At 43.5% G+C, this 26,416-nt stretch overlaps 1 protein-coding gene across 2 annotated transcripts; it reads left to right on the forward strand.

Annotated features, from left to right (window-relative positions):
* The first annotated feature begins 1,210 nt into the window (after positions 1 to 1,210).
* On the forward strand, positions 1,211 to 24,995 carry LOC115356378 (bromo adjacent homology domain-containing 1 protein). 2 transcript variants are annotated; one of them, XM_030047522.1, is made up of 7 exons: positions 1,211 to 1,435; positions 14,084 to 15,853; positions 16,642 to 17,000; positions 17,359 to 17,518; positions 18,328 to 18,407; positions 19,041 to 19,132; positions 20,155 to 24,995. In XM_030047522.1, the coding sequence occupies exons 2-7, from the start codon at positions 14,104 to 14,106 to the stop codon at positions 20,342 to 20,344; spliced, it is 2,631 nt and encodes an 876-aa protein (XP_029903382.1). In that variant the 5' UTR covers positions 1,211 to 1,435; positions 14,084 to 14,103; the 3' UTR covers positions 20,345 to 24,995. The 2 variants fall into 2 exon arrangements, with proteins under 2 accessions (XP_029903382.1, XP_029903381.1); XM_030047521.1 differs by lacking the exon at positions 1,211 to 1,435 and adding an exon at positions 8,171 to 8,483.
* Positions 24,996 to 26,416: the final 1,421 nt, after the last annotated feature.

The following is a 26,416-nucleotide window of genomic DNA, read 5'->3' on the forward strand; positions in this document are numbered from 1 at the left end:
TCCACTAGAGACTGACAAATGTAGCAATCCAAGTGCTGGGATGTATTAGCACAGGGACATCCAAATGCACAAATACACAGACACACAGAGACGCACATACACACACACACACACACACACAAACAGGGTAGCCTATAAATGAATATAAATGAAACAGAAAAGTCACAACTATCTAAACAACGATGAGGCTGTGCAGTACATTCCATCACTGCTGATTTTCTGTTTTTTGATTATTTTTATTTTTAATTAAATCCCAAGTCAGAGTAACATTCACCGTCCAAGGAAAACTTGAGAAACACTTGACGAGGATGATCTATACTTCTGGTTTCTTGCGTTAGGAAAGAAAGTGTTGGGAAAGCCTTTATTTTCATGCAAAAAAAAAAAAAAAAAAAAAAAAAATACACTTTTTTACTGCTCAAGTTCTTGGGGATTTGAGAATTATGATTTTGGGTGGACACTGCCTTTACTTGCGCTGCGCAACCCCTGGCCCGGGACTCGGACAAGGACCACGGCGTGATCCCGCACTTGGAGGCACACGCCTGGTCCAGGCACAGGTGCTGCCACACCTCCTGACACCCGGCTCTGCGCCCAATTAACGCCACAGGGCAACCCCTCCCTCGCGAGAAAAGTTAATGGGATGGCTCCAATAATGCAACCCACCCCTGCTTGGACTTATGCGTGGATGCCCCTTTAAAAGGCTCACCATGTTGTCATCACATGCTTCAACACAGAAGTAGGATGAGGATGTTCTTCTTGCTGTTGTTATGTAAAATACACTCGCGACTAATGGCTGTAATTTCCACGCTCCTGTAAACACTTTGCAGAGGATTTCGACACTTTGTGCGCCAGGAATCGGAGGAGCAGGAGCGAGCGGGAGGAGGTGGTGGTGGAGGAGGAGGAGGAGGTGGAGGAGAGGGGAGGGGGACACAGCCCAGCCAGTCTGTCTCTCAGAGCTGCAGTCAGTCAGTCATGTTGTATTGGCAGTTGTTGTTCAGTAGCGCTACAGTTACTGGTGCGCAAACTGAAAGCTGCGTGCGCTGTTAAAGCCAAGTAACGGATATAAGCGACGTGTGTGCGGGCTACTGTAGCTCTCCCAGCAGCCTGCCGTCCACATTTTCACACAGCCGCGTTGGTGTGGCAGAGCGGATGGGATATGAAAACAGCTTGAGCAAGCCCCGTTCGCTTCCGAGAAGAGTGTTACCTATTGCGAGAAAGAGAGTTGTTTGCTCCGTCGATAATAAGGGGATCCCTCGAGTCGAGTGGCGAGGAAGCCGACATCGGCGACAACATCGGCGCATATCTTTCTCTATTTCCTCCAGTCCTGCTGCATCGGTTAACCAGCCGGACTTGCCTTACCTAACCATTTGGACAACAAGGTGCCCTGGCTCCTCGCACCATTGACAATTAGACGAGAATAGTGCCACAGAGAGCCACGGTAAGTAGCGGCTGCTCTACATTACCTCTCCTTTCCTCTACCACACACACTCTCCTCTCTCTCTGCTGCTCTACACTCACAGCAAGGCTGGATCTTGTCTTTTGTGAATGGTTTATAGCCGTTTCTGCGCGACATTTCACTGGCAGATAATGGCCATGATGATGTGGGGAGCTTCCCAGGGAGTGGTACTCAGTAGTACTGGCCGTGCAATGTGTGTGATCAGCCCCCCCTCCCTTTCCGTGCCACCGCCGCCGCCACCACCACCACCAGCCACCAAAGTGCAAAGCCAATGTTATAATGGTGCTCTGTCCGAGACAAGGTTAATGATGGGGACAAAGTAGCCTACGAGCTTAGCCGTGGTCTGGATGGGTGGGTAGATGCGTGATGTGTTCACTAGGATAGAAAATTCAGCCCCATGGTCTGTACGTGAGTGTGTGTTTGTGTGTGAGTGAGTGTGTGTGTGTGTGTGTGTGTGTGTGTGTGTGTGTGTGTGTGTGTGTGTGTGTGTGTGTGTGTGTGTGTGTGCTCGCGCGCATGCACGTGAGGTGGTTGTTGGGGTGTGAATGAAGTACTGTGCGTGTGTGTGGAGGGGGTACAAACTTTGCTGTGGTATATACAGTAGTCCTGTGTGTGCGGGGTGTGTGTGTGTGTGTGTGTGTGTGTGGTGAGGGGTGTATTTTGCTCATACCCAGCCTATAACAGGTTACTTGGGGTGTAGGCAAAGTTAACAACTCAGCTGTTACAGACTTAATTGACAAATAAAGAATTTAATGATAATAAAAAGCATGAGTCATTTGTGCTAGACATGAAATGACTGCCATAATTGGTCAAAAAGACTCAAAAGGTGTTCACATTGCATCCTGTTGCTGCTATGACATCTAGCTCGATTCCCTAAGGCCTGGTTTGTCAGTAAACAGCAGACACACATTTGCACTGCTGTTCATACATTGTCTCTGCACTATTGCCTACATCAAGTTTGCACTTGACCTTACTTGAGTGAGAAAACAAAACCAAAGCCGTGGAAGAGCTTCAATGAATAAAAATACAAAAACTCTTGTGAATCTCAGCTGCTGATTTTCTTCAACAGTTTTTTTTTTCTTAAGTATGAGTGCTCATACAGCCAAGATAACGAGATGTGCATTACCTGATCTGAAATTGCCTCTCAAGTGCCAAATGTTGTCACATCACCTAATATAATTTAATTTATTAGGGTACCCAATTGATAGAGCTATGCATAAAGACAGGGAATTAATGGCTGTAACTGTGTGGTGACAAGTGTAACTTTAGCTGTCCTGTTGCTTTTTTTTTTTTTTATCTCGCAGATTTAACATGCACCATAGCTTAATGTATATGGATAAGAGAATATTTGATCAGTTACCGAGGTGCATGGTAAAACACTGGTCTGATGTTATTGAAAGAGAAGCGAGAGGAGTGTAAAATTTGGGGTGGCTCGGTTGGTTCCTCTCCTGGTTAAGATAGTCATTTAAGCCTTCTGTTTGTTTTCATAAGCAATATTCCCACCAAAAGCATTATTTATGCCTCTTGGTCCCACTATCATAAATATGTTGCTACTATTTGCTGAAAGGCGGCCTTTTCAAGGCCAGGCTAAGGCTATCTTCAGTATGAATGGGAAAAAAATGTTACACTACTCTTTGACACACTTTAGTTTATTGTGGTTGAACATTAATCCTTTGGGGTTTCTCCAGTAGGCTTTTAGCTCAGCATGTATCTCTCCGCTGTATACCTCTTTGATCCGATGTGCCATAGACTACACCTCACTAAACCATCATAAATGTCATAAAATGACTATATAAGTGTATTAATGACTCATGCCTAACCCTGTCATGAAATAGCCGTGCAGGAGCAATAATTGACCCATTACTCTAAAGGCAATCAGCGGGTAATTAACAGTGGATTTCTGCCAACACTTAACTTGAATGCCTACATCATCTATGAGATAGTACTGATTTAAATTTGGAGGATAGAAAGGGTGGGGTTGGGATGTAAAAAAAAAAAAAAAAAATATCTAACCACATCTTATAAATGTTTAAACACTCTAAGTAGAATGTTCCGAACATAAATATTTAGTAACACATTCTCATGCTGGAGAATGGGCTAATTCTCACTGAGGTCTTTTTTTTTTCAGTGTCTCTTACTTTACTCCCACAGAGTGTGTCATCAGTTATAAAGGGACAGTTCACAAAAAAATAAAAGGAAAAAAATATTTCCCGTTCACCCTTATTGCGGTCTATTCATCCAGATACTTTCTACATGGTTGGGTGAGGTTTTGCTGTCTCAAGCTACCCCGATGCAGTGGGGTTGGAGGGGTGCGTGTTTGTGGTATTTAAACTGTCAAAAATTTACATGGTCTTTACAAAGGCGACAACATGGTTAACCATCATGAGCCACAGACCTAAGAGGTGGAAAAGCTTAATCAGGAACTATCTCTTGCCAAAATAGGGTTAAGTGGGAAAATTGTGGGGTTTTTTTCTCTATTTTGTGAACTGTCCCTTTAATCATTCCCATTTGCTTGAACCCACTATTTATTTATTTTTTAGCGTTTCTGCTTTATTTGACAGTCACAGTAGAGAGAGACAGGGAAGGCAGGGTAGAGAGAGGGGATAACATGCAGCAAAGGGCCTGAGGTTGGATTTGAACCCAGGATGCTGCGATCAGGACTCAGCCTTGGTACATGGTGCACGCTTTTATCCGGTGAGCCACCAGGGTGCCCCTAACCCACTATTAATGTTACTATGTCTAATACTCACCTCCGATTACACATTATTCAAGAATGTCTTAGGAAAATATTAAAATTAAATTAAAATTCTGCCTCTCCAAGACCAAGCGAGGATCATGGCTGCATTTACTCAAATATATTTTATTTTTACACCCCAGTCCCAGCAGGTAATAATTTACTCCTGTGTCCCATGGATGGAACTAGAGAGCAGAAATGGCTCTCCTCCTAACATGTGATGTCACCAAGATCTAGGCCTGCAAACTCCATTTCAGGTGTTAAATAAAATCACAGAAGTGCATGAATATAAATTTCTGTTCTGTCACTGATAGCACTATGACAAAATAAAGTTCAGATGGGTGTAAAATCTTGAACAAACATTTGGTGCACCCGTGTGTGTTCCCCACTGGTTGTCGCTGGAGCGGCTCCATGCTGCACATCCTTATGAGAAGCGGGACCGGTGTCTCGATTTCTTACTTCATTGCTTTGGAAGAACCTTGTTTATGTTCACAAACTGTCAGTGTCCTGCTGAAACCTTGTATGTACAGACAGTTCAGTTTTGTCAAAAAATGAGGAAATCCAGCTGACTTGAGGATGCTCAGCATGTCCCATTAATGCAGATGTATTGTTGGCTTTTTACAGTGTCTTACTAATGACTTGTCAGGGTCCCAGAGTCATGGAATATATATTCTATATATGGAAGACGGTGTTGTCAGTGATGCCAGCGCCAGGGAAAAGAGTTTTGTGTTTTCTTCTCTGTGACAGAATATAAGTAACACTTCTGGAGACACTGGGAATAACGTGAATTTCTAATCTGAGGGTGCCTGTTTTTTTTTTAATCCCCAATCTAAATGATGGGTGGTGTCTCCGCTGTAAATTCAAACCTGATTGCTGATTTTATGTTTGATGCGTGGTCATTTTCTCCATAGTAAGTCAGACACTCTCTACTCGAGCCAGTTTGAATGAACCGAGACTGTTCAAAGTGAATTAATCAGTATAATTGGATCTTTCCCAACCAAATGAAGAATGATAGTTGCTCAACAGGTTGAAGTGGGTGAGACCACATGACTCAGCCCACTGGGCCAAGCAGCTCTCAAATTCATGCATAAATGAGCTGATAGAGGCTGGGTTTCCTGGGTGTGACACTTTGCTGTGATCCGTTCATGTCTGCAGCTGCTTTTCCCTGTTGAAAGTATGGAGAAATGAGACCGAACACGATTATGAACCGCTCACTGTTTTCCTATCCCCTAATATTAATATCGTTAGTTTGCTTTGTGTGGCCAAGCCCATTCTTTCTGAAAGGATGCATATTTATTAAGCTTTGCAAGTAGACTCATACTTCATATCCGGGGCCTGCGCCACCACTAAACATTAAGGAATATAACATAAGAGGACGACCAAGCCATTCATAGTCAGTGCGAGGCAAAACAAATGAAAACACGATGATGAAGTTTACTTTTGCACTCAGCGCTCAATAGGATCATAAAAAGTTCATGATACAGTAACTGAATTTATAGGACAATGAAACAAGTTTTGGAATGTGCTGAGCTTTACAACAGGAATATATTTGTAAAACATTGTGACAAAATCTTTTTCAAGATGTTGTGACAAAAGCCCACTTGAAATTTCATGCAGCCGATAGCGAAGCTCAGCTCACATCTGTTCGCTCCTGACTTTGCATGAAAGTTTCTATGGTGAGTTATTGTCTAACCAAAAAAAGAAAAACAACAAAGCAAAGCGTTGTCCAATCTAGAACAGATTTCAAAAATGTTATTTCTGTGATTTTCACTTCAGTTCAAGTGAGTCTCATATTTGCTGTCAGCAGATCAACAGATGGACCCCCTAGGATTTTGCCTGCCTTGCGTATTGATCAATAGTTGCCAGTGTTCCCTTCTTGTTTATAGCTCTGGCACAGATGTCTCCACAAATCAAAACTGAACTGTCCACAATCGTTGGCATGAAATGTGAATTGCAGTCTAGGACAGATTGTACACAATGAGTTTTTACACGTTAACAGTTGACAACAATACAACTGATTGGATCACATTCCTCAAAAAGTGGAGCTATTGATCATTTGCCACTGTACATGTGACGACCTCATGTGTCTCTCCCCTACAGCACAGAGAGGTTTGGCCTGTAAAAGGCACTGTTGGAAAGGTTTGAATAGGTGTAATAAATGTGCGATTAACCCTTTTTAATTGATTGATCATTTAATTTGCCTCTTTCAGCTTCTGTGGCCTTAATCAACATGTCTTGCCATTAGTGACAGAAGCCAAAATAAAAACGGGGGTTTTGCCTGACCTCTTTATTGGATTAGGCAGCGAAAATTGCGGCAGTCATTTAGAGTGGTTGAAGATTGTTTCAGATTACGTAACATTTAAGAGGGAAAAATGCATTTGGAATCCGTTCTGAAGCCATGGCACAAGGAAAAACACACACGAGTGGACATTCTTTACAGGCCATATGCCCTGAAAAGATAAATGTAACTTAGTTCATTTTTACACTTAAGTGGTCAGAGGTACACTTTGGCAAATTTTAAAACACATGGAAAAGTCTTTGTTGTTTTTGTCATTTTGTATTCCAAGAATCTCTCTAAAGCACAGTGCAAATCCAGTGGCAGATTGTGTGCCCCGGGATTTAGGTTCACTCAACCAACCTTAAGCGGCGGGCATATTTTGTGAGCAAATTGTAACTGATGTCTTTTTATTTACAAGTGGGGTCATTCGTTTATCAGCCCCCCCACCCCCCCAGAAAAAGAAAAAAAAATCTATTTTTCAGAGTAACCTGTCCGAACAGTGTTAGCAGACAATCCATAACCCGCGATGGATTACAGTTTTTGTAATCATTCCTATCCTGGTCATACTTTGACAGTGTTGTCAAGCTGCATCACAGTGAGGAAACTTACCCAGCCAAGGTACTTTAATCTGCTTCACTTCCCCATGTTTAGAGAACACATGATCCCCGTGTCATCTGGACCTTTCAGGAGGCTGGACGCGATCTGTAATTGGTATATGTTGTTTGGCACTCCAGCTGGTGGAGCTGAATAAAAAAAAAAAAAAAAAAAAAAAATGCTGTGTGAACTATGACCTCCAGTCAGTGATGATCATAACCGGTATGGTGGCTACCGGTATAAACACATAGCAGGGGTGTGACGGTTCAATAAACACGCTTTGGTTTGTATTGCGGTTTTTGGGTCCCGATTTCAGTTTGCACATCGGGGTGTGGAAAAAAACACAACCATCTCCAGTGTTTGCTAGATTTTGTCTCTCTGTGTTTTGTCCAACAAATATTCTCTCAAAGGCAAAAGCCTTGTGTAGAAAATTGAAAACAAACACAAAAATACTTTCAGCATATTGATTATTTCATCAACTAAGTGTGTGGCTGTATGGCTCTCACACAGTGGTTGTGTTCGTAATACTGAAGTGCAGTATATGTGTATTGTGTTTTTTTTTTCCCCAGTCCACTTTAAATAGCCTATCAATTATTTTTCTGGAAAAGTTATATGCTTTTTGACCCTAAAAGCCACATCTCCTATAACTTTAACTAATTTGACACTATTATAGCCTATATACCCTGAATAATAAAAAAAAAGCCTTACACCAGCTTATACAGGTGTGTAAACTGAGTTTTCAGTGGGTTTATCCTGCACTACATCCCATACCTCATGAGAACTTCGTTTCAGGGGAAGCATTTGCATTTTCGTGCCATCTACACCACACGGGACACTGTTGATTTTGATGGTTTCTCCCCTTTTCCCCTGCTTCCTCCTTTTCCCTCATGCATACATAGACATATTTCTCCAGGCGTGTTTTAAAGGTCTGGTGGCTGCCTGGATGTGATCCGGTCCTGACAAATGACAGGGTGAGCCTGCCGTCGTGGGGGTGAGGGGAGGGGAATGAGGACGGGAGGAGGTGTGTGTGTGTGTGTGTGTGTGTGTGTGTGTGTGTGTGTGTGTGTGTGTGTGTGTGGTGGGGGACAACCTCCATCGCCCATGATGTTGCCTTATATCAGTCTAGTGGAAGCAAGTTACTAGGTGCGACTTCGGCTACCGCAAATATTTAGTTTTTTGCCCCGAGAATAAACAGCTGTTTGTCCGTCATTGGAGGACGGGGGTGTCAGCGAGGCTGGTCCGTATGGCAATTGGTTAAGATTAAGTTTTCTGCAAATCGGTGGAAGCCCCAACCAGGAAGAGCACATCTCGCAGCGCCACCGTCCTCCACTCCCCAGCTCTCCCAGTTACGGAGCCCTGCCATCGCACCAGTCCGGCTCCCGTTTCTTCGACGATTCCCGAGTAGCAGGAGCGTGTCGGCGAGCGTAAGTTACCACCTCGAAATGTTGCTTTTATTCCGGCCTCGATGTTTGAAGTTGCTCCGACAGCCAGCCGTCCAGAGAGGAGCGCAGAGCCCATTTTCGCTTCGTGCACTAGAAAACGATACACAGCCTGCTACGTGCCATATCCTCGTAGATACACAAGTACAGCTGGGTAGCAGTGCAACATAGCCGCCGTTTCACAAATATGCGGTTACAAAATGAGCTCAGGGGTGACTGCCCTTTATTTTGCTTGGTGTATATTCGGGTAGCCCCCCTCCTCCCTCCTCCTCTCCAGCCCATATTTAGAGCCTGGCTGGCTACTTCAGATGGGCAGGCTACGTCAAGCTGTATGCCTACTGTATCCCATCCCACTGTATATTCCTCGGCCACTACGTCCTCAAGATCTCGCTTGATGGGTTTGTTGATCAGGCGCTATAGTGGAAGGCTCGCTGGGCAAGTCCTCAAAACAACACGGAGCTGGGAAGGCTTCACATTCTCCAAGTCTTTCTTAAAATCTCTCCTGATAAAGCCCAACAAGCCAACGCCTCGTGCTTTAGCAGCCTGCCAGCCAGCTGTGACATGGAAAATGTAAAATATTAAACCCTTCAATCTGCTCCTAAATGAACTGCCTTTACCCTGGTTGTTGTCATTATTACTGATTTTTAAAAAAAAAAAATATATATATATATATTATTGTGCTGCTCGGGCATCTCCTCTGGCTCTCGCTGAAAGTTAAAAGGAGAAGCAAACCCGAGTCTATGATGTATTAATTACAGGTGCTTTGCAATAGGCACATCCAGCCACTGATGATTTTATATTGTGTAATATAATCAAATGATCGGCTGCAGAATTATTCCCGTCTCAATCCCACGAGGTGCACCATTTCCATTCCAGACTGGCTGGAAGTGGTGTAAATGTGGACCTGTGTGAATAGTTTGCTCATCCACAGCGACAGGGTTAAGGCAACTTGCAGTGAATGTATCTAACAACAAATATCAGTCATATGCTTATAATATTCTTATAGTGACTTAGCCTGCGTCTGTGGTATTCATTTGCGGGTTTATAGTGACCTTATCATATTTTATGGCAAATTTGACCTATGGTATCGCTGTGATATTCCTGTAATATTCCTATAGAGTGCCTCCATAGGAAGTAAGTAGGTTCACAGTGACCTTGCCATACTTAATGCTATTTTTCCATTTTTTTAATGGTTTTATTATTGTATTTTATGTGGATGTATATGTTTTGCCTAAAGTGTGTTGTGTAGAATAATTCTAAAGTGTATTATAGAGCTATATTTTTTTACTTGGATGGATTAACCCAAGAGTTGGAGTTTTATCCTACAAGGTGTGCAATTTTCAATACTATTGATTATGTGCATAGCTTGCTTGATTTGAAAGGCTGATGCACAAAATTTGTGTTGTTGATTAAAAGATTTTGCGTCTATGTTAATGGAACATCTATGGTGTTTCAAATGCATCTGCTCTATGTGAGATGGAACAAAAGATGAGCATAAATTTAGAATAAGATTAGATTAGACCAGATTTAGAACGTAGAATTAGAGAGAATTATGGACTTTGCTTTGTTGGTTTGAGTGTCTTTATCATGTTCCTGTCCTTAATTGTGTTATCTCCTCACATTTGGCTTGTGTTGTCCATGATGTTTTTGGAAACCAGTGAAGTTTTATCCTTGTGATCATGAGAAGAAGCTAATGCACAGAGTCTGTGGGTTGGTGAGAGAAGCTGATGATCTATTTTCTAACCAATTAGAGATGGAGTGCAGGGTAATCGATCCTCTCCCTGTAAACGTGAAATTAATTCTGAGAATCACCAAGCTTAACTGTGTTTATAGAACCAAATTGCCATATGGCCAGATTACTGTCACATGAGATAGTATTTCACAGGCCATTCCTCCCTACATCTCCCACCTACACTGATCGGCAGCGACCTACCAGAACACGGCCTTCATGGTATTAAAAAAAAAAAAAAAAAAAGAGATCAGGACAAAGATAATTCATCATCTTTAGTTATCCTCCACCAAACACATATTTCAGTGCAGCTGTCTATACGTGATAATGCAGTGTCATTAACAAAATTAGAGGCTTTAACAACCTGAGGATATTGAAACTTAAGATCACTTATCTTTCAGATTGTGTGGCAGAATGTAAATGATTTTTCTTATGTTCAGAATCTGAGATTCAGTGGTGAAGTTTGTCATCCCCGTATTCAAAGACAGATTAAACTTAAGTCATCCAGCAAGACTGTTCAAATCTTGCCTGACGAGCAAAATACAGACTAAACAAGTGATCTTATGTAAATGTGTGTTGTCGGGACACGGAGATCACACTGCATTGTTTTGTAGTTCAAAACATTTTCCTGCTTATTCAGGACAGATACAAAATACATCAGCTGTTTTTTTGCCTCTTGGTAGAGAACCTGTTGTATATTTACATTACAAATGTATTTTGAAGTGAAATTAGGATGAGTATATCACTGAGTAATTTTGTATGACTCTTGCATGCAAATGAGTACCGATCCAGGCACGGTTCCACGTCCACCACAAGATTTATTCCGCCAAATACAATAGAGGTTATGAAGGAAAGTGCAAGCAGAGTTGGGGATATGTGTTGATGCGAGTGGGAGTTGTTGTAAAAAAGTGTTTTTTAAACTGTGGTTTCTTCACGTTTTCTTTCCCCCCGGAGCGTAATTCCCGCTGGCTGTTGCCACGATCAGTCTTAGATTCCAGTCATGGCAAGTCTTAGACTGTTTTCACACTACATCGCTCCGGCCAGACTGTGCCTGACAATATCAAACACATTTGAAAAACTCGTGTCGGGTCCAGCATGGTGACGAGTCATCAGCTGGGCCGAAGTCTCCAGTCTTGATCATGTTCACACTGCAGCATAACCTGTCGGGACGGTCCTGTGTGCGTCACAAAGCCAGGCTGGTTTGAATCCTCGCCCTGCCCCTTAATAGGTGATACACGTAGCCATATTCAATGAATTGGAAATAATGAAAAAGGCTAGGGCCAAGGATGTTTTTTTCCGCAGATAAAGTCGTGTTTTCTGTCTGTGATCTGAAAGCATTACTAGAATATGAAGCTCACTTGGGTGAAAATGTTCAGGCAGACTTTGAGTTCACAGAGTCAGTCTCTTCATTGTCGGCAGTGCAGCTCTAGGCTGAATGTCACAGTTTAGAGCCGTGGTTTGCTGGGGCCCTCGTTTGTAAGCGTTGCTTAGCACAAATCACGGCGTGAAAGATGTGTGCGCCACTTTCCACACAAAAGTTTGGATTTATAAAGAGCAAACCTGACAGGAGAATGTGTATACCTCTGTGGAAACTTTGACCCATGCATATGCACACTTTGGACACACTGAGTAATCATGACTTCCTTGGCAAAGCAGCGCAATAAAATAAATGTTCTAATGACGTTTTAAATCAATTCTTTATGTTCCATATTAAATTACACATATGTCTAATGATAATATCCCAGAGGAGCAGCCTTTTTTCATTACTTCAGTGCAAAAAGTCCTCGAGTTGGCCCAAAAAGCATTAATTTTGGGATGAGTGAACGTAAGTGTGTATGTGACATTTCACAGTTATCATCTGGTATGACTCAAAAACAAGAAAAAAGCAGACTAAAGAGCAGAGTAGATACTTTTTATTTATTTGTTTGGATTTTGAGACTCAGTTGTCAGACACGGGGTATGACCAGTGGTGAAGAGGTGGATGTCTCTGTGCCAGTTAGCCAAGTTTGCTGCTGCTTTTTTCCCTCTCTCTGTTAAGTCTCGTGCTCTGTTTTTTCTCACACAACAACAGTGTAATGACAAACATTTATGTGTACATCAACATTCACGAAGGGCAATTCATTTACCATGTAGTTAATCGTGAGAACTAACAGACTCAGATGTCACCGACATTCATTTGATTTTTGATTCAGATTTATGAAGGGAAACCTGCATGATTTAAAGCATTTTTAAAAATCAGACTTTTTTGCTGCATGCACTTTTTAACCTGCATAGCCTTTTAATGCGGAATATGTGCACTGTTTAACAAACTTGTTTCTATCTTTAATCAGCTTTCAATTTACATATTCGTCCACCCAGCCTTTTAGTCTGACATAAATCTTTTTTTTACTTCAAGTGTGTAAATGCATAACATTAACATGTGAGTCCTCTACTTTAACACACAAGTGATGTCAGTTGCTGAGCATTATTTTAACAGCTGCTTAAATGTGTCTTTTACTTTTTACTGTCCTTTGGCTGTTGATTTTGGAATATCATGGCAAAATTCGTTTGAGGGTATTTATTTTGTATTGCAGATGTATGCATAATGCTCAGTTCTGTCCCGATTGAAAGATTATTTGGACTTTGGTTGATTTCAGACTTGATATAGTTGAAGATGTGAAGTAGGGTTAATCATGTATTTGAAGAAGGCATTCAGCCGGCTTGTTTCTTTTCACACTTTAAGCTACTCACTTGACTTTAATACTGTAGCAAGGCCTTGTGAACAACATTTTCCTCTTAACATTTCAGACTAAACAATGGGTCTTAACAGAATTTATTGTCATGCTTTTAGAGAGGTGCGCACACAAGGCGATAAGGTAAGGAGCGCAGCAGATGAATGACTGGATCTGTTGGTTTCCCCTGGGCAGCCTGAAACACACACAATGCCATTATCATGAGACAATCAAAAGCAGGCGTAAAATAGCTGGAGCTTGCCATATGATTACATAAATTATATCTGATTGCAAAACGTCTCTGCTGAGGCTCAACGGCCTGCCATTAAGCCTGTTTATGCACTGAATCTCAATTTGTTCTTGTGCTGACATCAACGCTAGTAGATACAAGTTGGAGGTAGCAGTATGTGCAACACTTTTCACTGCCCATCCTTTTTCTTCTCATGCTCAGATTTCATGGGCTCTTGTCTGTCTTCATTGTCAGATTTGTGCGTGTCCTCATTTCAAGTGACAGGAGTGCTTCTAGATTTGTCTGGACAGAAAGGCTGTTAATAGTAAAGAGATGCAATTTTCTGAACCTACTAGAACTAGACTGTTCTAGTTGATCTATTATTTTCCTCTGCCTGTATATTCACATTACTTAAGACTGTTTATTAAAAAAAAAAAACTCTTGTGTGAAAATAGCTTATGAAAGCATCATTAGTCATCCCAAAATTGTCACAGTGTCAGTAATGAAGTGCTCAGTCAAAAATATCATGATATTTGATTTTGTCCATATCACCCAGCTCTACCTGAAATTCATTTGTTATGGACAAAACTAGTGCCTGCTGATCTGTATTATTATTTTCTCTATATTTTTATGTTCTATTATTCTAAGAGGGTCAAATTTAAAATTTATGCTCATAAGAGACTTAAACACCCAGACTGAGTAAGTTCATGAGGTTGCTGAAACACAAGAGAAAAGTTTAATGTTAGAATTCAGCTCCAGGCCATTAACGGGCATGTGCCTCTTGTTTTAGTGGCCCACCATGCTTGGGTTCTCTCCTCTTTTTACAAAATATGTACCACTGTGTAGTGTTCTATCAGTTGTAAGCATTTTGAGGAAAAACTTTAGGTTTAACCACTTGGCTTTATGTTTCCTTTAGGCCCTGTGGGAAAGCATGTGATGACTCACGCAAGGCAGAAGGGTTCCCTCAGGCAGAGCCACAGCACTGAGTGGCGGGACAACTGCCCTCGTTGGCCACATGGTGGCATTATGGGCGGAGCCTGGCCTGAGCGCTCACTACGGTTTGGAAGGACAAAGAAGATAAGTGAGATCATCAAACAAGGAAAAGGCGCGGCCAAGAGAATGACTGACAGGAGAGGGAAAAGCTCAGATCAGAACAGAAAGCTCGACCGGAGGCGTGATAAGAAACGGGACAGAAAGTTGTATCCTCTGCGGGGAAGGGCCGGGGGTTCAGATGGGGAAGGGCTTAGCTGCCACGTCCTCCTCACCCGATTAGAGGAAAGCATCCGTGAACAGGAGAGTTCTGAGGGAAGGGGGAGAAATGACGGACATCGACAATTGTCTCTCAAACCCAGATCCTGCAAAGGCAAACGCAGTGGACAAAGAGAGACAAAGATAATACCAAAAACCAAATCAAAGTCAAACAGCCCAAGGCATGGCGAGGGTATGCATGTCCCAGAACCACGCAAGCGCCGTCTGGCCTCTCTCAACGCCGAGGCAGTGAACAGTCTGCTGCTTGACCCGCAGCCGGCAACCAAACAGGCAAGGAAACAGCAGGATGAGCCCACCATTGGAGGAAGTTCCCTGGACATAGATCTAGCAAGGACCGGGGTTCCCGGAGGTCCTAAGGTTTCCCGAGGCAGCATCAGCAAAACCTCTACTTCTCAAGACCCGTGCCAAAGCTCTAAACAGATCAAGAAGACCAAAGCCAACCGAGGTGATGAGGGAGGGGCGATGAGTCAGGAGAGTCTTGACGCCCCCGCCCCCAGACGATTGGCTGGTCTCAACGCTGCAGCCCTGCTGAAGTTAACCAGCTCCTCCGCCACCAGTAAACAGAGAGTCAAGGCCACACCTACAGCAACTGTCACAACAGACTGCAAGGCTCCCACTGCAGCCTCAACCCCAAAACAGTGCTCCAGAGTAAAACTCAAACCAAAGGGGCGCACACAAAAACAGAAGGGGAAGAAGGTCCCTCCCCTACATGGTGGCTGCACGTCCTGCAAGAAGAAGGCGGACTTTGAGCCCAAAGTGGAGTGGGAGACTGGCAGCTGCACCCATCGGCTAACCAAACCTGGCTACCAGTCGCGCAGCATGTTGGCGTACCCACTAAAGCCAGTGAAGGAGGAGCAGGTGGAGGCTGAACTGAGCCCGTACTACTGCTGTCCGCCAGAGGGCTCGGTGGAGTACTGCCATCGCCTGGCTTTCTTCCTGGGCCAGCAGGCCTACGGCGACTCAGACGATCAGCCTCTTAACTCAGCCATGACCCCTGTGAAGCGAGAGTGCCTAGTAACATCGCCATCCCTGACCCATTCACACCCTCACACAGCTCTGACCCTCAGCCCCCACCCCTGCCTGTGCACCGCTGACCACTGCTTCTCTAGCTACTACGTTCACATCGCCCACCCCACACACACTGGAACAACGTCAGCGGCTCTGGCTTCACGACCTCTGAACTTTGCCCCTTCCACTTTGTGCCCTAATCGGATGAGCAGCTCCAAGCTGCTGGGCCCTCGGGTGTCCCACGCCTCAGGACTGGCCCACCCCGCCTACTGTGGCTCAGTGGGCTCGCCCTGCTACGGAGAAGCCTGCAGAATCAGCGGCTACGCCTACAGAGCCATGCCTCCCGTCACCAGCAGGGGGTGTACTTTCAGCACAGGATGCACTGGTTGCACACACAGCATCAAAACAGGTGAGTGGAAACTAGAGATGGTTGACTGCTGGAGTTTTTATTAATGTGGCAGATAAGTTAGTTATTTTAAGTGCTTGATGCAAACAATTGACATATCCTATGAAGCCCCCCTTCATTTTTGTAAACACAGACGTAATGAAAATCCAGACGCTTTTTGAAGGCAGATGGAGCTTATGTTGCTCCAAAAACAGCTGCATTGAGCCATGCCATGTTTCTGTGCTCTCATCGTGATGTTAACCCAACACTGTTTAGACGTGCCATTCTCCCACAGCAATATTTTCGACTCGGTGGATGAGCATTTGCCTTCATTGGAGGCCAGTGCATTTGCATGAGAGTTCTTTGATACACTCATATCTAGGCAAAAATGAGAAAGCACAAATGTGTCAGTTTTTTGTGTCTGTAATTATGAAAGAAACACTTGGCCCACCATTATACTTGGATGGAGCGATCGCTTACAGAACTTCAGTTTTTTTTTATTGTTTGCTCTGTGCCTCGAGGTAGATCCGTGGCTCAACAGCATTCTGGTTTTTAGTATGAGCTTCAAAAGAGTCCATAGCCTAAGGGTCTGACTTAGATATGGCTTGATAAGGAGCTTGTGGCCTATATTATTTTTTCCAGAGCGGTTGCGGACTGATAAACAACAAAAGCTATTTGTTAGAGCAAATTTGTATTTAAGCAGATCCACAGGGGAAGTGTGCAGTTGATTCATTGTGAGGTTTTTGATGAAAATTGTGTCTTTGTTGCTTTTCTAACAGCGTTTTTTTTTTCTCCTGAATTGTGTTTTCCAGAGGGTTACTCCTCCCCTCAGGGTGAGCACAGCCCCCCACTTCTGGGTCCCCCCACCCTTCCCATGTCCAGCTGCCCTCTCCCTAGCGTGCCCTCTTCCACCCAGGCTAAACCCCACCTGCTGACCCCCCTGTCTGGGCGAGACCAGCCCCAGGCCAGGTTGAAACTGGCCAGGGAGTGCCCACAGAGCACCAAGCCCTCCAATGGCTCCCTGTCCATGGGGCGCACCCAGCTGACCCAGAAACAGCCATCATCCATGCCAAGCCTCGGCAGCACCAAACAAAAGAAGGTCAGCCGCCGACGAGCCACCAACGGTTGGCGGCCTGTCGGAGAGCCCACGGAGAAAGAGGTCTTCATTGCGGTAGGTTATGCGTGGAAAAGCGTGCGAATAGACGCGTGTCTGTGCGTGTAGACTTAAGTCGAGCAATGGATTAGAAAGCTTCAGTCTGTTTGTCTCTCCACCAAGAGCTAGACCCCTTTATACCGTTACCACAGCCACCTGATAATACCCTGCCTACACACACCTCAGCATCCACTCAGCAGCTTGGTAGGTAGGGAAAAAATGTTGCTCTTGGGTGGGGGAAGATAATTGAGTTTTACCAAATAGCTCCATTTGACAGATTCCTTTTTGTCTTGATAATGAGATCTATGTCTGACTCTTGGGGTGTGGGTGTGTGTGTGTTTGCATGTACACGTGCATGCATGCATTTCTGTCTCAGGGAGAGGAAGAGACAGCCCTGCGGCAGTGTTACGAAGGAGTGGAGAGGGATGGCGAAGTGATTCATGTCAGAGACACTGTGCTGCTGCGGTCTGGTCCCAGGAAGAAGTCCCTCCCCTATGTTGCCAAGATATCAGCTCTCTGGGAGGACCCCAAAACAGGTAGTGGAGACAAAGCGGATGGATGGATGTAAGGCACATCATTTTAATCTATATCAACTAGAGAAGTACCTAACTCGCCTTCATTGAATCACATTTGGCTGTTCATTATGACAATTCAGCTGGTTGTCGGTCTATTTTGTTTTAATTCATCACTAGAAATTGCACTGGTATAAGTTTCATTTTTCATTAGCCATTTTCATACCAATCAAAGTCATCATAATCAATCACATGCAGCAGAGTCATACAAACATGCTTGAGCATTAAAAATCTATCAAATTCATCAAGACGACCGCATGAAGATTGTAGTTGCCAGTTTGAATTACTGTGCGTTTTTTTAATGAGGCAGCATTACAAGCATGTTTGATTAAGTCAGAAAATACAAATGACTAATTTATGAAGCAAATTAAACATCTTAGGCCTAAAAAGGCCCACATTCACCATCCCTGAGACCTTTCTCTTGGAGCGGCAGCATGGTCCGCGGGGTGAATTTTCAGCAGTACAGAAGGATTATAAAAATACTATAAGAACACTATAGGCTGTGATATGTGTGTGTTTCTCTTGGTCTGTCTGTGACCACACATGTTCCAATTTGTCATTTTGATCATGAAGGTACATCTCAGCAGAAATAGACTACATTTCATCTGTTTTGTTCTGGTATTGCAAAGCGCACCTTACTGCAGAGGGTTTATGATCGATAATTCGAATTGCCGAGTTTAGGGGGGCAGCCCTAATACATTTTCATTGCTCTCTCTCTGTGTGTGTGTGTGTGTGTGTGTGCGTGCGTGTATGATACTCAATCTGGCGCCCAGGAGAGCTGATGATGAGTCTTTTCTGGTACTACCGACCTGAGCACACCCAGGGAGGCAGAGATCCCAGCACACACTGTGAGGTGAGCATACAATTAATTGGAGCTATGAGTTTTTGTAATTGCTTTAAAACCAGTCTTTGATCCACGGCGGCCTGACAAACAGCGGAGGAGTAAACCGATGCGCCAGAAAGCTGCGTATCGCGCGTGTCACCTTGCCAAACACAAATATTGTAAACATCTGAGCAAACAAATGAATGATCAATAAACAAATATTGCAAACAAATATTGGAGACACTCACCACTGCCGGAGACGTGATTAGCATTCTCTCGGCAACGCTCGAACTGTTGATTCCAGAAAAATAATCCAGCGGCTAAGTTCTCCAGTAGAATCACAATGGCAGAAACGATGGTATCTCCGCCACCTCTGTCTCACACAAACAAGGAGCATGCGAGGAATGCAATTTCACCGTTGGAAAGTCAACACAATCGAACACCGCTCGTTTTTCCAGTGACGACGGATGCCTGCAGCATGTCTTTAGCAGAGCAGGACTTTTTTTTTTTTGGTGTGTTTGCACATGGGTGTCGGATGCGCACAGGAACAGTTCTGCTGCACACGAACAATTAAGATTCACTCTGCTTGTGGTTGAACAGTGCTGTCATTTCAATATTTCCTATTGTGTCGATGTGACATTCTACACCCACTGCTGGTTTCAGAATGAGATTTTCGCCTCTCGGCATCAGGATGAAAACAGTGTGGCCTGCATAGAAGACAGATGCTATGTTCTCCCACTAGCCCAGTACTGTAGGTAAGGACACACACACACACACACACACACACACACACACACACACACACTCACACACATATATACACCCACATAAAACCACAAACCCACATCTCACCTGTAGTTGTTAGCAGGATTTCCTTTCAAATGGTTTGGAGTCTTTCTTTTCAATTAACACCTCCGCTTCATGAGACACGTGGAAGCCTGTTCTTCATGGGTTTCACATCACATGTCGGTGACACTGTAACGTGTTGATGAGTTCAGGGGCCAAGAACACCAGGTTAGAGTCACTAACTTTGGTGGACGCCATGTCTGCTGAGTGGAAAAAAAAAAAGACTAGACACTCAGGCATTTTGCAGGATTTTTTTTTTTCCCACTCAATATGAAAAAGAAAATCCCTGAACTGCATGAGCACACCTTGTAAAATGTTTTATAGATTCTTAAAGACAAAATAGGTTTCATAATGTGATTAAATGAACAAACTTTTTTTAAATGAAGGCCAGGTTCCAGAAAAGTTAATTAGTTATCAGTCCAGTACTTACCAAAGCTGTCTTATTTATTTATTTATTTACCTATTACCAACATCATTTTCTAAAACTGACTAATTTTGCCAAAAATTTTCACAGAAATGCACAAGGCAAAGTGAGGTTTCTGTTTGATTCTCAAGCAGGTGTTTCAACCAGTGACAAAAACATTGTGCGTATAGGTCCAATCACAGCCGCCTAACAAATGCAAAGATTTGTTTTATATCCAGTGATTGGTGTCACAGCGTGAACATACTTGTATCTTTTATATCTGTTTGATAAATTGGTTCCATTTACTTGACACTGACATAATCGAATCAATGATCAGCAAATATGTGGTGGGTGGTCACGTGCTAGTTTCGGACCCTGCATTTACGACAGTATCAGGTTTTAGTTTTTTTTTTTTTTTTTTTTTTTTGAGAGTAGTAGCTGAAAGATGTAAAAGTACTGAGTCTGTTACCAGAGATCATTTTGATTGAGTGTCACCTTTTTATTTGTCCTCCGCCTGACTTTCGACAGATTTTGTGCCTTGGTGAAGCGGCGTGCCGAAGGCGCCCCACCTGGCAGTGCCAGCATGGTGCCCTGCCGCCCCGACTTCGCCCCCCCTTCTCACCGCTGTGTGCCCACAGACGTCGACCCCGAGCTGGTGTATCTCTGCCGACACGTCTACGATTTCCGCTACGGACGCATCCTGAAGAACCTGCAGTAGGGGGCGCCCGCGCCCACCGATTAATCAACACGTAGCTCCCTCCTGCGTAAGGGGGGGTTGAAGGAACAGAAAACCGGTGTCTTTTCTGCTGGGTACCTCACAGGCAGGGGGTGGGGGGGCGAGGAGGGGGGCAGGCAGGCAGAGGTTTTGGCAAGGGACCCATGAAGCAAAAAGTGTTCATGACACATTATGAAGCACAGATCCCTTTAGCCGACTAAAGAGGGATTAAATTGTGATATGTGAACCCATCTCAGTCAGAGCACCAGTTCTTTTTTTTCCTGGTCTGGAGGAGTGAGGAAAGGCGACGTTTTCGAATTCATTCATCATCACAGATACGAGCTCAGCTTGGATTTGTCAGCCTCCACAACGGCGCTCAGAGGTTATGTGCATTACGATGCATTACCAAGCCTTTGCATCCCCCCTGCCAGCCAGAAATGCAGACCGGCAGGCTGAACCGGGCCACTGTCAGGACCCGGTTTCCCCTAAAGCACCTTAGCACAACAATCATGTTTGTTCCATTTGTAAGCCACTGGCTCAGAGATGCTGTTTTGCTAAGGTGCTTTTGGGGAATATAACCCTGTACTGTCAGCTCAATGTTAATGGTGTTGAACCAGCCAGGGTGAAGGAGCAGCTAATGGAGAGTGTCATATTATTTCTCCTGATTTGAGTTTGTCTCAGAGATTTGTGTGAGTGAGTGAGTGCGCGTGATTGTTGTCAGTGTGGATAAATGGATAAATATGGGTATGTGTGATGGTTATTCAGGAGGCTTTCAGGCAATCAAAACCACACAAGCAGCTTTAGAGGTAGCGGAGCTCCCTCCATCCTCTCTCCTGTGTGCCACAACACACTGACACTGACAGAAATAGAAAATACTTTCATCTCGAATGATGCTCTGTGCAACCTAAAATACTGTACTTGATGGGGCTCGTGAGGCAGAACGTTTTTTTTTTTTTTTTTTTTTTTTTTTTTCCGTACCAAACTCTATAGAGAAGTGTTTCGGAAACTTCAGGTCAGGACCCTAAAAAGGGCTACAGCCTATTTTATTTGGACACACACACATACACGCAACAAAAGCCCAGGTTTCTTGACTAAAGTAAATGTCATCTCAGCTCCAGAGAGTGAAGTTGAGGAAGCCTTGCTGTAAAGAGCCTCTGTGAAGAGACTCCTCACTGAGGAGATGCTCCTGTGCCCTGCATTGGCCTATCAAGCGGAGGCCTGTTTGTTCATTTTTTTTTTTTAATTTAATTTTTTTCACATCCGCTGTTCCCTGTGACTTGCCTTATGACTTGCAGGTAGTGCTTTTAGGCAGCTAGACCCACCACATAGAACTAGAAAGTGGTAGAACGGGCGTACTGTATTCCTGAAAGTAGGACTTTAACGAAACACGCGCGTCGACCTGTCGTTGCTGGGCGACCGATCGACTTGATTGATTTACAGCTGTGACATGCCATCACTGGAGACACACATCATCATCATCATCATCATCATCATCAACCACTCACCAGGCACAGAAAAAAAAAAAAAAAAAAAAGATCCCTCCAACTAGCCATTTTATCCTGTGATGCTCTGTATGTAGCCATCGCTTCATGGACAATGTGCTTTGACGTCGCAGACCTGTTCGCTCTAGCTGCTCGCCTTGCAAACCCAGAAACACACTGTCGGGGAATGTCTGATCTACGCATTCTTTTCCTGCACACACACACCGTCTCTTCCTTCTTTGAACCGCCCACACACACGCACGCACGCACACACACACACACACACAGTCCAAAACCCCCCACAACCCCAAGATAAACCAAAGGATGTCACACAAAGCAGCGCTCCTTTCTCCTCCCTCGCCCTCCACACCTCCCCCCCTCGTTATATTGCACTAATCCATTCCTTAATTACAACATTGATGATTGTGTTCATTTTTTTTTTGCTTTCTTTCTCTCTTTTTCCAGCTACTAATATTATACACGGGGGCGGGGAGGGTGGGGGGAATACGGTGCATCGTTCACGTGTGCGTGTTTGGTCGCGAGTGGAAACAGTAGGGCTGTCATGGCTGCTTTGTCGGTTAATGTTATTGTACCAGTAGAGGAGTTGTCTTGTTACCGTGTTAGGCACGTGGGTGTAGGCCTGACTCGCCGCGCGGACAAACGTAGCACCGTGTGAAAGGGTTTTTTGGAGCGTGAGGGGGCGGGGTGGGTGGCTTTTGGTAAATTATTGTGACGTGGCGGATCTCTGACCACGGTCATTCATCATTGCCTTTTAACCTGTAAGTGTTTTACTGTCACGTTCAGTCAGAAAAACAAAAAACAAACAAAAAAAAAAACATGTAGTGTCGGAGTGTGTGTACCTTTGTATTAAGAAAAAAAGAGAAAAAAAAAAGGTAAAGAGTACCCGATTGCTTTCCTATAGGCAGCAAATATTGGATAAAGTTTTGAATCTTCTGAAGCCATCTTTCCCTTTTTGCCCTTTTTGAACAGAGCGACTCCCGACCCGAAACAGCGGCGAAACGAGCGCGATCCGAGAGAACTCCAAACCTGATCATTGGGTTATTTATTTCTATTATTGCCCAGATTCTTCAGAGAAGTAATATATATTCTCCTACTTTAAGAAAAATTTGTCCTTATTAAGAATATTTTATTATCTCAATTTCATAAGATGGCATATGCAATATATTTTTAGAGTTACTATTTTTGAAAAATGAACTTAACAAATCAAGAAAAAATGCTATGTATTATTTTTTATTTTATTTTGAATTAGTTTTGGGGGGAGAAAAAAAAATCATCAACATTATGAACTGAGATTTGACCAAATAAAAGAAAGATTTAATGAAGGAGAACAGGGGCGGGTGTGGGTGATGCCGTAGTTTGGCCTACAAAGATTGTGCATGTAGGCAGTGGAGAGTGAGAACTCCCTTTCCAGGCGATTTCTGATGAAGTGTACATATCTGAAACCTTAACCCAGGAAGCACCGGGCACTCTTTAAACAAGCAGACAGCCAATGCACAGTGTAGTATTTTTGCAAGATCTGTAATAATTATATTTAAAGTAACAAAATATTTAAATGGAGTAAACATTACAATATATTAAGATTTCAATTTAACTTATTTGGAAATATTGTGTTTAATTGAGTTTTGAAAAAAAAAAAGACAAAAAACCTGTTTCTTTGTGGTCCAGGATAGAACCAATTTCTGTTTATTTGTAACTTATATGAGTTAAGAGACTAAATGACTGAGTGGCGGTTGACAGAGTTGTAAATGTAACTAGTTTGTATAATTAAAGAGACTTGGTATCAGGGGTGGAAACCAGACCAAAGCACACCCTGGCGGACGGGAGAGCAGACGTGGCCCCTGATCACAGCCTCGGGGATCAATGATGATCAATTTCACCTCACAGATGTCACTCCGGCGTGGGTAAAAGACCAATCTGAAGCGAGACCTGTGCGAAGAGGCGACTTCTAGCTCTCCTGCCATTCCGACTGACTTTTAAGTGTGACGTTTGGGAGATTGCCGTGGCAACATGGTCACCTGAGCCTCCATTGATTTGTCCTATTAAGGGAGAGACACTCTACACCTGAGACAGGACAGGGCGTCCTCTTGGCTCCAGGTGGAAAGTGCACTCAGGCATTGACCGAGGACCAGTATTCCCATCCACAAATCCTGATTTATCATTTTTAGAGGCTCAAACCAACCTTCGGTCTGCTCCTTGAAGGATCCTGGGGTGTCTGTGTCTGTCAAGTGTCAGGAATTATTTGCAGTACAGTTTGCCTATTTCTAGTGGGCTTTGAAAAAAAAAAAGAAGAAAAGGAAAAAGATTGTAAAATCACTTGAGAGTTAATCAAATTATTAAGGATTTGCTGGATCCCCTCTCCCGTTGTCCAATTCAGTTGGCCATCATTGCCTTTCTCCCAGATGTGCATTGACAGCATTTGACCCCTAGAGGGCAGAAATCCTGTGTCTGCAGAACGCTCTCATGGCCACGTCCCAGTGCTCTTCACCAGCTTCCTCTCCTTGTCTCCTTTCCTTGTGGTGACTGAGAAAAGTGGGAGTTGTAACCTCCCTTCCCTGGGGAAAAAAGGCATTCTGGAGAGGAAGATTCCCGACTGGGATGCTGCCAGGAGTCTTCCTCCCAAGTGCTGGCCAGTCCTGAAACAAGCATGGAATAGATTGTATGTTATTATTTACATTACCTAATTTCCTAGCGGCTTTGCATGGACACAGTTGCATCCTTCGTTGCCATGAGACTTGGACCGGCCAGCCCTCGGGAGGAAACGGTCTGCGTATGTGTGTGTGTGTGTGTGTGTGTGTGTGTGTGTGTGTGTGTGTGTGTGTGTGTAGGGGTCAAATACTGAGTGAACTCTGACCTTAAGTGATGCTACCCAGGAAGTGTGTTCACTCCGCGAATCCAAACAAAGCACCCGACCAACCCATGAGATTCTGCTTTCTGTGCTCTGTATTGACGCTTATTGTCGACATATATTTTGATATATTTGGAAAAAAACGGGGGATATATATATTAAAAAAAGTCTAGATATTTTTGGAGTAGAGAAGCAATGTGTGTATCAGATTATCCTCACTTTGTCATGCTCTCTGAAAATCTCGGATTTTTTGGAAGAATTGTATAACATCCCTACTGATTTAATGTTCCATTGAAAGAATATTTATAAATTTTAAGTCCTTTGTGAAAACTCGTGTGTGTGCGTTTTTATTTTTGAGACCTATGGTTTGTTCCCTACACAGGGAATGGAGTGTGTTTCTTTCTATGTGAACTGCAGAACATGATTGTCACACATTATTTTTTTTTACAGCATGCAAAGGACATTTGCTCTCATTCTAGGTGAACAGCCTGGAAGTTTCCTGCAGCTCGATCAGCTGGAGTTTTATCTAGCCATACCACACAGTGTCCACAGGAGGGCAGTAGTGAGACAGCAACCACAGGTCAGGGTCAGACTCTCTTTGACCTCTGCTCCAGGGGATGAAATAATGCATACATGGCCATATGTTAATTTTAACACAACAGAAGGCAAGTTGTGTTTCGTCTCTCTACCCGTCCCTCTACCCTCCCTCCATGTTCTCACCCTCAGTCACACTTTCCTCTGTTCTGTACTTTCTCATGGGAGTCATCGTCCTCCTATCTGTCTTTGGCCTTTATCCCTGCTCAGGCCTCGAGCCATTAGGACTGTCCAGGAAAACACACACACACACACACACACACACACACAAACCACAAAGCCTCACGCCTAGCACAGCTCCTAGTGGCCATTTCACACTCAGAGTAAATGCAGTGTCTGCATCGCTTTGTCATTACAAATGCATTTGCAGCACAAATACAACCTGCAGAACTTTATTTGAGATCCCAGTGGAGATCCCAAGGTCTCTGAAGGTACCAAATATCTCCTGCTGAATTACAGGGAAATGTGCATACAATGAAGATCAGGACATGTAGATATTTTTGATGTGATGTGATGGTACAGCCACAAAACAAAGGCATCTTGGGCTGGATTATTTCACTCGCCATAGGTGTGATTTAACTTCAGTAAAGTGCTGCACCAGCAGTGTGCATAACATACAACATGGGGGAAAAAAGTTTTTCTAACTTAATGGGAAATTTAAGGGAAAATCATCATTATCAGTGTGTTCTTTCCTTTGTTCTTTTCTTGATAGGAGTCCATTTAAGTTGCTGTTTGAGTTCAAGGGCAATGATTGAAAAAAAAAGTTCAAAGCACTCTGAAGCCATCCATGATGAGGAAATTAAAAAAAAAAAAACACACTGAGTAGCAGCAGCAGCATTTCCGCCATTTTGCCTTCAGCATTTTGTAAAAATTTCCTGATTGTGGATATGCTTCTATAATAAAAGCTTTGTTACGTGAAACAAGAATACAAGTGCCTTGAACTTTTGGCTTTCTCAGGGATATGTAGTTGTATGCTAGCAGCCTATTACTTTAAATGGATAGTGACATGCTGTCTGTTTATCTTACATATTTATACACTTACACGAACAGTAAAGGACATACAACTATGAGTAACAAACTGACAAACAGAATATGAGGAGAAGAAAAAAAACCCATCAGATTGGAGACTGAAGA

The sequence above is a fragment of the Myripristis murdjan genome, chromosome 24, assembly GCF_902150065.1.
Source record: "Myripristis murdjan chromosome 24, fMyrMur1.1, whole genome shotgun sequence".
NCBI lineage: Eukaryota > Metazoa > Chordata > Actinopteri > Holocentriformes > Holocentridae > Myripristis > Myripristis murdjan.